Source organism: Elgaria multicarinata, chromosome 22, assembly GCF_023053635.1.
Source record: "Elgaria multicarinata webbii isolate HBS135686 ecotype San Diego chromosome 22, rElgMul1.1.pri, whole genome shotgun sequence".
Taxonomy (NCBI): Eukaryota; Metazoa; Chordata; class Lepidosauria; order Squamata; family Anguidae; genus Elgaria; species Elgaria multicarinata.
The window spans coordinates 10,875,880-10,889,305 of NC_086192.1; the positions used below are offsets into that span (position 1 = coordinate 10,875,880).

Consider the following 13,426-nt stretch of genomic DNA (forward strand, 5'->3'; position numbering starts at 1 on the left):
CTGGACAGCTGCCCCTTCTGGTGAACCGCTGAACTGCAGAGGGCAGGCTTCTCAGCAAAGCACCCTCTAGCCTTGGACAGGCTCTGCCCATCCAAGGGGGCCATTGGCTCCTTCTGGCCAGGAAAGGGGGTCTAAAAGGACTTCCTGTTGCAGCTGACTCTTGATTGAGCAACAAGCTCTACCTGAACTTCGGTCCTGTGTTCCTTGGTCCGATCACCTGGCATGACCCATGATTCCTGGCTCACCTGAGATTGCTGCTGTCGTGGCCGCCTCACACATCCGAGCCCTGACTGCCTGCGGCTTCCCTCCTCTGCGGTTGCCGTCATCCACGTGGAAGCAAATTGCCAAGTCAACCTCTTGGACTGTGACTCAGCTCGGCTTCCCAGAAAGACTTCGAATCTAATTACCACTTCCTCTCCTCCACCCCACCTTTCCTGAGAGCAGCCGCGGACATGATTACCTGCCACCCACGCCGGAAGAAAACAGATGGGCTTCTCAGCACACGGGAGATCAGGTGAGAGAATCTGCAAACACTTTCATATATTTTTTAAGGGGGGGGTACAGATCAGACAAATTAGTGAGCAGCAAAGTGATAGATTGCAGAAGCTGGGAAGGAAGGGGAGAGATTGGCCAAATCAGGCCCAGCCAGTGTGGTGTAGTGGTTACAGCAGGTTCGGGGAATCTTTTACCTGCCAGATTCCACATGCCTTTTTCATAAGACTTTTTTAATGGCCACGTTGTATCTGGAGCAAGAAGAGGAAGTGCAGCTCCAGGGGCCAGAATCCTGTCTCCCAAGAGCAGCCCACCAGATGCCTCCTCTTCCCTGGGAAACTCACAAACGGGGCAGATCAGCCTTGTCATGTTGCTAGTCCCTGCTGCGTGGCGTTCAGAAGCAAATGATGAAATTAGTGAGCAATGATGAAATTAGTCTGGTACAGAGCAGAACTGGCATGTTTAGTGGTGGCGTTGTAGAGGAAGAGCCATAGCTCAGTGGTAGAGACCCTGCTTTGAACGCAGAAGGTCCCAGGTTCGATACCCAGCATCTCCAGGTAGGGTTAAGAAAGAGCCTTTTCCCAAACCATGGAGGGCTGTTGCCAATCAACGTAGAAACAGTACTGAGCTTGACGCATTGGTGGGTCTGACTTGGTATTAGACAGTCTCCCACATTCATCATATATCAAGGCAGAGACATAAAAGAGTTGGAGTGGGTTAGTGACTTCATGGATTCCGTCCAATTGGCACTGTGCACAGAGCTTCTAAGGCAACCAGGAGGACTGAGTTTCCCCTGAACCCGATCCGCGGGGTAAAGATTGTACGCCTGGCCGAGACGGGATGACATGCTTCACATTGCATACATCTAGATGTTGTCTCCAACAATACTTGAAGCGTGCATCGGCCGCGAATGCGGTGCTGTAAATATAATCTCCGAGGAAGGACCAAACAGGGAGTTGGAAGAGAAGCTTGTTAAACAAATGCAATCTGCGGATGCTGCCGCCTCATTTGCATATCTTAATGAGATCGACTAATTTTGGCAAGGCAGGGCAAACAGAACGAAGAAGAGAATGAAGAAGAGAGAGAAGGAGGGAAAATGAGAAAAGACCCAAAAGTCCCAACCCCAAAATGCCAGGAGTGAAAAAGTTCCATTGGCCGCCTTTTTGCTCCCCAGTGGGAATCCGCACCCCACTTTCATGGCCCCCAAATTCTCCCTTCCTCTTCTAGTCCAAAAATTCTCAAGACAGAACTTCGGATTTGACCTTACTCAGGAGCTGTGTACATAAACCTCCTCCTCTCCATGTTATCCTCACAACAACAACAACCCTGTGAGGTGGGTTGGGCTGAGAGTCTGTGACTGGCCCAAAGTCACCCAGTGGGTTTCCATGGCTGAGTGGGGACTAGAACCCGGATCTCCTGACTCCCAGTCCAACACCTTAGCCACTACACCACACTGGCTCTCTTGCAGGCTCAAACACAGGTATGTGCCTGCCTACCACCTTGCCCTGGCCCCGAAAGTAGCCTAATAAAACGCTTTGCGGCCTAGCCCCTTCCGCGGCCTTCTTCTGCGATAACTCTTTGACCACCCGGTGCAGAGAGCACCACTCCAGATACAAGCTATTTGTTAGGGGCTGCAGAAAGGCGGCTTTGTTTTCCCCAGAGAACATATGGATGAAATTACGACTCCGATGCTGGGAACGCTCCAAGGCCTCCCCACGCCATGTGCGACGAAACCTTCCGCCCCCGCTTTGCGGGCGACGAACAACTGGCGTGATTCAACTTCCTTTGCTGCTGCATCTCTGCTCTGTTTTGCCAACGCTCTCTCCGGCGCCTTTGCCCTCCATCGGAGGCCCGCCCTCTCCCCCACCTTTTCATTCATTTTTAAAAGAAACATTGTTCCTAGTTAAATAGCTCATGGGAAACGTGCATGCGCCACCAAGCCCTGAAAAGACAGCCCGCGGAGACCTCAAGAACATGGCGATTAAACAGGGAGCCAGCTCTGTTCTCGGGGGATGCTGGCTGAGAGCCACAAGAATGGTGTGTGTGTGTCTAATTCTGAAGAGCAGACGTTGGGCAGAAAAACAACAGGTTCAAAACACTCCCGTCATTTCTGGCTTGTGAGCTTCCCGGGAAACGGATTGCTGAGCTAAACGGAGCACCGTGGTCTGATCCAGCAAATCAGTATTTATATCCCCGTCGTGTGCTGCCAAGTGATCTCCCACCCCCGAGAAGAGTTAAACATCACTCATGCATTGGCGAGGACCCAATAGACTGAATTGCTAGAAGGTAGCTTCCTGTCTTCCTATTTCAATCGACTCTTCATGAGGACTAGAATTGCACTTTTTGTCCAGCTGGAATCTGGCTTTCTGTAACTTGAGCCCGTTATTCCGTGTCCTGCACTCTGGGAGGATCGAGAAGAGATCCTGGCCCTCCTCTGTGTGACAACCTTTTAAGTATTTGAAGCGTGCTCTCATGTCTCCCCTCAATCTTCTCTTCTCCAGGCTAAACATGCCCAGTTCTTTCAGTCTCTCTTCATAGGGCTTTGATGACCCCGGGTTTTGGTATTATGTGAGAGGGAGAAAAATGTCTCCTTATCCACTTTCTCCACACCAGGTATCATTTCATACAAAGTGGGTAAGGAGACGTTTTTCTTCCACTCCCATAATACTAGAACCCAGGGTCAACCCATGAAACTGGTTGGTGGGAGATTCAGGTCAGATCAAAGGAAGGGCTTCTTCACACAGGGCATAATTAAACTATTCCACAATTCCAAACTATTGTGGAATTCATTACCACAAGATTGTAGTGATGGACACCAATTTCGATGGCCTTAAAAGGAGGTTGGATAAATTCCTGGAAGAGAAGGCCGTCAATGACTACCGGTCCTGATGGCTATTGCTACCTCCAGTATCAGAGGCAGTAAGCCTGTGTACATCAGTTTCTGGGGAACATGGGCGGGATGATTCTGCTGCACTCATGTCCTGGTTGTGGGGTTCCTGTGAGCAGTTAGTCAGCCACTGTGTGAACGGAATGTTGGACTAGATGGACCCTTGGTCTGATCCAACAGGGTTCTTATGTTTTTATATTCTAACTCCCAGCATTCCTGACTTTTGGCCATGTTTGCTGAGGCTTCTGGGAGTTGAAGTCCAAAACATCCGGAGATCTACCTTCTGCTTACCCCTGTTATAGGGTGACTGTGTGTCCTCTTTCTCAGTACGGAAATATGGGGAATGTCATAGGTGTTGACGCCATGCCTGCTTTGGCCGCCCTGCGGCACTTCTGTACTCCAGGAATTAGAATCCCAACAGCTTCCTCCTTTGCCTCCAGAACACGAATAGATTTCCAGCCATATTCAACAGGCGGTGGAGACGGCCGTCCTGTCTGATCAGCTGATGGCTCCTCAGCCAATATAAACCTTTTCTTCCGCCTTCGTTCGCATCCGTGACGCCCTCCCCGCCTGCTCCAAATGAATAGCAACCAACTCCTCAACCACAGATAGTTTCGTGCACGGCCTGTTGAGTGGCATTCGGTGGACACTCAACATCTTGAGAGAAATCCAAGGCTGTGGCATGGGATGGCGGGAGAAGAAGGCTTCGGCCTGCATCCCAACAAGGATGAGAAAATGATTTAACAAACAAAACCACCATTGTCACCTGCTGCTGATCCTTCTCACCCCCGTCTCATCATTGTTAGAACTAGAAGTTGCTTGGAAGGCAAAGAGGCAGAGAGCAGCTTCTTCTTAAACTACTTCTTCTTCTTCTTCTTCTTCTTCTTCTTCTTCTTCTTCTTCTTCTTCTTCTTCTTCTTCTTCTTCTTCTTCTTCTTCTTCTTCTTCTTCTTCTTCTTCTTCTTCTTCTTCTTCTTCTTCTTCTTCCCACCACCACCACCACCACCACTGTCTGTGCTGGAGCAACAGGCAGGTGAACCCGCAGGTTGCAATGGTGAAGGGGAGAAGCAACTCTAGGGGGCGCATGCCCAACAGTGCCCACCCTTGACACTGGCCATGATTTTCACAGCAGAAGCGCTCTCCATGGTGCTGATGCAGTACTCCAAGCCCCTGGTTGATACCTGCAGTGCTGGCCATGGTCCTGAATGGATGAGAAAATGATTTAACAAACAAAACCACCATTGTCTCCCGCTGCTGATCCTTCTCACCCCCGTCTCATCATTGTTAGAACTAGAAGTTGCTTGGAAGGCAAAGAGGCAGAGAGCTTCTTCTTCTTCTTCTTCTTCTTCCTCCTCCTCTTCTTCTTCTTCTTCTTCTTCTTCTTCTTCTTCTTCTTCTTCTTCTTCTTCTTCTTCTTCTTCTTCTTCTTCTTCCCACCACCACCACCACCACCACTGTCTGTGCTGGAGCAACAGGCAGGTGAACCAGCAGGTTGCAATGGTGAAGGGGAGAAGCAACTCTAGGGGGCGCATGCCCAACAGTGCCCACCCTTGACACTGGCCATGATTTTCACAGCAGAAGCGCTCTCCATGGTGCTGATGCAGTACTCCAAGCCCCTGGTTGATACCTGCAGTGCTGGCCATGGTCCTGAATGGATGAGAAAATGATTTAACAAACAAAACCACCATTGTCTCCCGCTGCTGATCCTTCTCACCCCCGTCTCATCATTGTTAGAACTAGAAGTTGCTTGGAAGGCAAAGAGGCAGAGAGCTTCTTCTTCTTCTTCTTCTTCCTCCTCTTCTTCTTCTTCTTCTTCTTCTTCTTCTTCTTCTTCTTCTTCTTCTTCTTCTTCTTCTTCCCACCACCACCACCACCACCACTGTCTGTGCTGGAGCAACAGGCAGGTGAACCAGCAGGTTGCAATGGTGAAGGGGAGAAGCAACTCTAGGGGGCGCATGTCCAACAGTGCCTACCCTTGACACTGGCCATGATTTCCACAGCAGAAGCGCTCTCCATGGTGCTGATGCAGTACTCCAAGTCCCTGGTTAATACCTGCAGTGCTGGCCATGGTCCTGAATGGATGATCTCCTGGGCCTGCCCCTGTCATCTGAGTTTCAACTGGGGCTGGCTCCTGCCGTCTTCTCGGGGACCCAGTGGTGATGGTGAGGGGTCCAGAGTTTGGGTGGTGGGATGTGCAGTTGGAGCACCTGAGCTTCCCTGGGGTGTGATCTCCAGAGTTCCACAAAGAACCTCCAAATCCATCTTGTCCATGGGGCCTTGCTGGGACCAGCCATGCCAAGCCTTCACACTGCCCCAATGGGAGAAGTGAGGGAAGGCCTTTGATACCTGCACATGCCGGTGACTGCCCCAGAGAACAACACCTATGTCTTGAATTGCTTAATTTGTGGGAGCCTGATCATAGAATCGTAGAGTTGGAAGGGGCCTATAAGGTCAATGAGTCCAACCCCCTGCTCAGTGCAGGAATCCATCCTAAAGCATACCTGACAGATGGTTGTCCAGCTGCCTCTTGAAGGCCTCCGGTGTGGGAGAGCCCACAACCTCCCTAGGTAACTGATTCCATTGTCGTACTGCTCTAACAGTCAGGAAGTTTTTCCTGATGTCCAGCTGAAATCTGGCTTCCTTTAACTTAAGCCCATTATTCCGTGTCCTGCACTCTGGGAGGATTGTGAAGAGATCCTGGCCCTCCTCTGTGGACAACCTTTTAAGTATTTGAAGAGTGCTCTCATGTCTCCCTTCAATCTTCGCTTCTCCAGGCTAAACATTACCAGTTCTTTCAGTCTCTCTTCATAGGGCTTTGTTTCCAGACAAAAAAATCTGGTTCCCACCTAAACCCAGGTTTGAGGGTGATGAAAATGATATAGATCATAAATGGAGGCTTCCCCCCCCCCCACACACACATACCTGCCTTTTGGTGGTTATTGTATCACCAGCTTTGAATTTATTGGCATGATGTCAGCTGCCTTGGTCACTTTCAATTGAAGAGGAAAGATGTGGTCAAAATGAAAGCAACGAAGAACAACAACCTATACATATTTCTTTGGAAGTAAATTCTATTGTGTTCAACATGGCTTACTCTGAAGAAAGCCATCAGCCTTTATTTTAGGCACTGGGTTAAATCCATTCCCCCGCTCCAGAGTTTTAATTAAGCAGTGACTCTTTCTGACTCTTTCTGACATTTTTTAAATTTTATAACGCTACTGCTGCTTCTTTATCTTCTTTTAACGCTGCTGTTCGCCATTTTATTATGGCAATTTATTTATTGCTCTATGGATTTATTATGCTTGGTGCTGAGCCTTGCTGGTTTTGTTTGCTTTAAAAAATTACAGCGCTGTAAGCCGACTTTGTGAATTGAACATACGCACAGTCAGGCGGGAGAGACCTATCGCGAATAAAAATGAAATTAAAAGGGAACGGCTGCGGACCATCCCTGGAATGGGAAACGGGGGCTAGACAGAAGCGTGCGAAGAACAGTTTTGAATTGTGAGACGGGGAAAAAGTAAAACTGAGACTGTCCACTGGCATTTTCTACTTTGAGTTAGTTGAAATTGAAGGAGACGGGGCCGGCGGTGGGAAATCCCGTTGCGAATTTGCTGCAAACAGTGCTGCCTGCTGATAGGAGTCCTGTTTGCTTCTGATAGGGCCTGCTTTTGTATTTGTCAATACACCACACATTAGAAAAACACCCTTGGTGTGCAAGGGGAATTTCTATCCTGGGATCTACCTTCTCTGTGCAACAAAAGGATTAGTGCTGTGCCAAAAATGTATTAGTCCTTTTTTCAGCATTTTGTGGGGGGTGGGAAAAAAGAAGAAGAAAACTCTGGCTAAAGAGGCTGGAAAAAGTGACAATTTTGGAGAATTTTCTCCTTGGGGAAGCAGACAGGGTTTCTACATCCCTTTTTAAGTATAGGAAGTTTTGAGGGCTCTTCTTTCTATTTTTTTTTTAAAAAAAACACCATGGCACTTGCAGAAACCCAGGAGTTCTTCCTGAATGCTTGTTGGAGAGGGTGAGGTCACACAGGCATTCAGGAAGAACTACTGGGCTCCTACATGTATGGGGGATGGGTTGTTTTTGTTTTTAAATAAAATAAATAAAAAGAAGACCCTTAAAGAACCGGCTACACTTTTACGGGGCAACACTGTCCCCCTACCCAAGGAGAAAATTCTCCAAAATTCTTCCCCTCCCTGTGAAAGAGGTATATATATCAATGCCTCTTTCCCAGAGAGAGAGAAACTTCCCAAAAATAGGTGGCTAGATCATTCCAGTGGAACATCCTGGTGGCCCAAAGATGTTACCTGACCATTAGCTGTGTCTGGGGCTGATGGAAGTTAAAGTCTGATGCTTCCATGGAACGGAATGTCGAGTGTCGCGCACCCCTGCCTCACGGTTTAAAAAACGGTGCGCGTTACTTAACGTAGCATCTAGTTTAGCCCTGTGAGAGGGTGATTATAAGAAGGCAACTTAAACAAATATGCCACGGGTAAGTGGGTGAGGAGATTTTCAGCTCTGTTCTTTCTCTCTCCCCCCCCCCCCGTCACCACTGGACAATTCTCCCCTCGATGCCTACTTTGGGAATCGCCAGTGGGCCAAGCGACCTGAATGAATCTGGAGGGGTGCTGTTCCCTCCACTGAAATGTGGGCAAGACCCATTCTGGGAGGATTAAATAAAGAACGAACGAAAGAAAAGCTACTGAGAGATTGATATCAAAATATCGTTAGGGCCCTTACATAACCGCCAGAGCCTGGAACGGAAAAGCAATGAGGTCTGAGACTTGGGCCATAGTGAGACGGGGCTTGATCCCCAGGGCCAACCCCGGGATCGTCCCTGTGCATCCACGTGACACACAGGGGATCCCGGGATTCGGGAGGGATGATCCTTCCCTTGCCCCGGGATACAGCCCTCCCTTTTGGCCCCAGTTTTCCATGGTCCCGGGCTGACCTTGAGATCACAGAACGTGTGGCCGGTTGCCGCAGGTTGACCTGGCTCCATGCAATTCCTCGCGAGGAGCCGGGAGCCACGCACGGGGTGCAGCGCTCCACCCATCGGGGGTAGGGTGGGGGGAGTGGGGAAAGTAAGTTAAATTTAAAAAAGGACTTACCTTTTGCGCATGAGCGTTTGTGCACTGCTGGTCCTTTAAAAAAAATGGCGGATGCAACGCCTCTCCTGCTGAGGTCATCGCATGTCACATGTAGACAGAGGAGGGATCTCGTGTTAAACACAACTTGAGATCTGCCCTCCTCCGTTGCGGGATAGCAGGTAGGTCTAGCTAAGGCCTTGGTGAGGTGTGTCTTTACAGCCCTTCACATGCTGATAGTCTTTCCCCATGCGGGGGTAAACAGCGCCAGGTTGTTGTTTTTAACACAGCTTTAGATGCAGGAGGATATGGTGGGGGGGGGCAAGAATAGCAGGAGCAGAAGGTTATTATTGATTTCATAGAACCATAGCATAGTAGATTTGGAAGGGGCTTCCGTTTCAGTTCCCGACACAATCTGCAGGGAGTCAGGCCACTTTGTGGATTTCCTGTGAACTTTGAACATTTGGGAGGGAAGATTCTGGAATTTGCACAAATTTCTCAACAATTTGCGCAAATTATGGACGAATTGGGGCAATTGACACAAATTATGCCTGAATTTGGGAAATTCGCACAAACTTGGCTGGCCTAGGCACAAATTCGGCTGTGATTTGCATGCATTTGCTCAGAAATTTAGGCAAATTGCAGAACTTTCCCCTCCAAAATGCGCAAAAATGTTCCTGGAATTCAGGGAAAGGCTCGCAGATACTCTGTCACGCCAAAAAGGAACCAGATTTCCCAGTGACAGATATTCCTAAAGTCGTGCTATTTGAAGAAGAAGAGTTTAGCCAATGGCAGTTCTCTGTAAGAGATAAATTAAGCTTCCATCAACAGAGGGAGTCTACCTGTGAATGCCATATGTTTATGGAACTTGGTGCGTGCATCACTGGAGTGGCTCCTTTCCCTAAAACCCGTAAGGTCATTAAAGTAGGTATTCTTGACCTTCCCAGAGGAAGACCTGAATTTACTTTGAATGTACTTACTTTGTTTTATTTGCGTCACCTATATGAATATAATAAAATCTCTCAGCGGTTCACAACATGAAACTCTGAAATGGCGTGGCGCTCACTCACGTTTTCACGTAGGGGTCCGAGTAGCCGTTGGCATCCATGGCGGCCAGGTGTGCGCAACGGACGATGCCCACCAGCAGGCCATTCTTTTGGGAGCTGTATTTGAGGGAGATGAGGATCCGGCCACGCTCCTCCAAGGACTTGTCTTCTGTTTTGTCTATCTGTCAGGAAGGGAGAGAAAAAAGGAACCTCAGCCCATAAGGACATCAGAAGAGCCCTTCTGGACTAGGCCAAGGGCCCATCTAGTCCAGCACTCTGTCCAACCAGCTGTTCATTGGGAATCCACAACCGGGACGAGAATGCGTCAGCACCCTCCTGCCCATGTTCCCCAGCAACTGGTGCACAAAGGTGTACTGCTTCTGATACTCAAGGTAGCACACAGTTCTAGGGTGACCATATGAAAAGGAGGACAGGGCCTATCCAGTGAAATTTTAGAATGTTTTCAGGATGTTTTCATCATGTATGGTATGTTTTTAATCCGTTTTTAATGTGTATTTTATATCGTGTTTTTATACTGTTTGTTTTATACTTTGAGTGGTTTTAGTTTTTGTGAATTGCCCAGGGAGCTTCGGCTATTGGGGGGTATAAAAACACGATAAATAACATCAACAACAATAGGGAATTTCAGCAGGCGTCATTTGTATATATGGAGAACCTGTTGAAATTCCCTCTTCATCACAACAGTTAAAGTGCAGGAGCTATACTAGAGTGACCAGATTTAAAAAGAGGGCAGGGCACCTGCAGCTTTAACTGTTAACTCCATATATACAAATGACACCTGCTGAAATTCCCTTTTCAATACAACTGTTAAACATACAGGAGCCCTGTCCTCCTTTTCATAGGGTCACCCTACATAGTTCTGTAGTTCAGATGTGTTTAACCTCAGCTCTGTGGGCCAACTCTGGCCTACTTATACAGCCAATCAAGATCCTTCAAATGGCCCCGCCCCTTCTCCTGACCCAGCCCCTTTCCGCAACCGCTAATCATTGGGAGGTGAAATGTGTAAATGCCTCTGCTAAGGGCGAGTTATTGGCCGTAAGAGCTCTAAGCTAAAATATGCTGGCATTTTGGCACCTCCCTTTTGGCCCCGCCCCTTTTGCCTTCAGCCCGGCCTAGCTCTGGAATGTGGCCCCTGAGAGCTTAATGGAGGTGGAATTTGGCCCTCGGCGTGAAATAGGTTCTGCACCTTTGCCCTAGCTTTGCCTGCACCTTTGTCCAGAGCTACGACTTGTGAAGAACTTCCAATGGCGAATGCAATCTTGTAGGATCCAGGGTTGTTGACAGCAGTATCAAGCCCACTACCTCTTCCTGGAGACACCTTCAGTTTGAGATACCTTTCTCTGACAGGACCAATGGCCATGCTGGTTGGGGCTGCTGGGAGCTGAGATTCAAAAGATCTGGAGCAGACCAGGTTGGAAAAGTCTGGTCTATCCTGCAGGGATGGCGACTTTCTAGAGCTTCAGACAGAGGTCTTTCCTAGCCCTACCTGGAGGTAGAACTCGGGATCTTTTCCACTCAAAGCTTGTGCCCTACTACTAGCTGTGGTACTTCTTTGGAAAAGAAATTAAGTAGCCAGTCCTCATGATTCTGAACAGGAACATAGGAAAGCCACCTTATAGTGTATCAGACATTTGGCACCAGCTTTCCAGGATTTTGGAGAGGAATCTTCCTGGAAATGCTGAGGGATTTAATCTGGGACCTTTTGCATGCAATGTGTGGGATCTACCAATGGTCTGTATAATTTCCCTGTTGGAACCAGCCCCAAACTGTCCTTGACAACTGGTCCACTCCAAATCCTCCAGAATCCCCTGGGACTTTGTTAAGGAGAAGTGGTGGAGAGACTGAATGGAAACTCAGAACCCATGGCATAGTGGCTGGGCATCCGGCAGCAAAAGGATCCTCATCCCTAACTGCTAATGTGAAGAAGGAAACCCAATGGAATGCACACTCCAGATTAAGGCCCTCCTAGCACTCCAGGAAGGGACAGAGCAATCAGGTCAGCTATAAAGTGGCTTGTTTGGTGCTGAGTACTGATGTTGCTTCAGCAGCACCTGATGTTGCTGAAACAACACCTGATGTTGGTGAAACAACATCGGATGTTGCTGAAACAACATTTCATCCTGTTTAGCTCTCAGTGACTCCTTAGCTGTGCTGCTCCCTTGGTCCCCAATCTGTTGGACAGCACTTTGTTCCTGACAGCCAGATGGGAACGCAAGCCACATACCCAAAATGAAACAGCAACTTGGAAGTCACTATCCATACAAAGCCTAAAGCTTGAGGTGGAATATTTAACCAGAGGGCTGAAGGCACTTTGAAAGCGGAATTGCAACTTGTGCTCATTCCATTTTCACTTCTGCTAAGCAGGATTTGCAGGTTTCCAAAAACCTGCAGAGCGTGTATGACCTGGCAAAGAGTGTGTGTGTGGGGAAATAAGTATGTGTGTGTATGTTTTTGTGTGTGTTCCTCTCTCTGTTTGTGTGTGTGTGTTTCTGTGTTTGTTTGTGTGCCTATCTGTGTATTTTTGTGTCTACATGTACGTGTGTGTACGTGTGTGTGTGTGTTTCTATGTGCCTGTGTGTGTGTGGCCATTTGTGTGTCTGTGTGTTTGTGTTTGCTTATCTGTGTGTGTTTTTGTGGGTGGCTGCCTGTTTGTGTTCATGCACCTGTGTATTTGTTTTTGTGACCTTGTCTGTGTCCTTGTGTGTACATCATTAAAGCAAAACCTCTTCCCTTCATCTCTTAACTGTTGTCTAGCGACAGACAAATCTGTCAGTTTTGCTTTCTCCTGCGTCCATGTTCTTAAAACCTCACATTCTTTCTGCCCTGAGTATGAACGTATTTGCAAATTGTGTTCCTTTATGATCAAAAACGAACCTGAAAGGAATTCTCACCCACCTGCACCAGCAAAGTTCAATAGGTACACGGAGAAGTGCCACAATTTACCTGCCTGGCATATTTGTTAGAGATGAGGTGCTTTTCAGAAAAAAAGAGGTAGCCACCCTAAATCCATCACTGACGTGACTGAATAAACAGGGATTCAAATCAAACATTTAAGAGCTAAGTGCTGAAATCTGTCAGTTTTAGTTTCTCCCACATTATTTTTTTTTAAAAAAATCTCAACTTCTTTCTGTCCAAAATATGAAGAAATTTTGCAATTTTTTTTTAATGTTCTTGTGAAAAATGAACTGCAGCCATGTTTTCACCCATCAAAATCCCTACTGCTGTCAATCCTTCTTAAAGGCTTTAGTGTCTCCCTCTAGTGGCTGTTTGGGGAGGATGGTGGAGTGGGGGTGTGTGTCTAACCCACGTTTACTATGCATGCTATCGTGCCAATAATAAGCCCGTCAGCATGGATCAATTTAACGAGGGAGCGCTAATGCATCACGTACTAAACGAGCTAGTGAATCAATCAACCCTGAATCTCTTTTACAAAGGTACAACTCCAAAGAATGTCCCTCTATTTTTCTGGAATGGATTCTTTTTTTGGGGGGGTATCTTCCTTTCAGTCACTCCGCTACGGTCCTTGGAGTATTTGCGTCCCCCCCCCCCCATGCCTCTCCGACGTCCGAACCGATAAATTGCCAGACGCTCAGCCCGACACAATTAATTTGCTGGCTGGAATTCCGACCCGCTCATTACCTTCAAAGCAAAGTTGGGATTAAAGGCAGCTCAAATAACAACTGATTGGACATTTAAGGGAGTGTCGGATACAATCAGCATCCCGCTCCCGTGAACACGGTTGCTGGGCTCGGAGAGGTGAATCACTTGGGATCGGACGAGGCCCGGACGTGACAGCATCTCCGCCATCACAAACTCCTGCGCAGCCAAATCCTAGGCTCCGAAATAAGTCCCGCTGCATTCACGGGGACTTACTCTCGGGTAAATG

The 13,426-nt window shown here is 48.0% G+C and overlaps 1 protein-coding gene across 1 annotated transcript in view; it reads right to left on the reverse strand.

Annotated features, from left to right (window-relative positions):
* The window catches only part of DOC2B (double C2 domain beta), a 93,065-nt gene that overhangs the window by 4,506 nt on the left and 75,133 nt on the right, over positions 1 to 13,426 (reverse strand). The window contains exon 6 of the mRNA XM_063146487.1: positions 9,544 to 9,701. Coding sequence (XP_063002557.1) covers positions 9,544 to 9,701 — 158 coding nt within the window. The remainder of the gene's footprint in view (positions 1 to 9,543; positions 9,702 to 13,426) is intronic.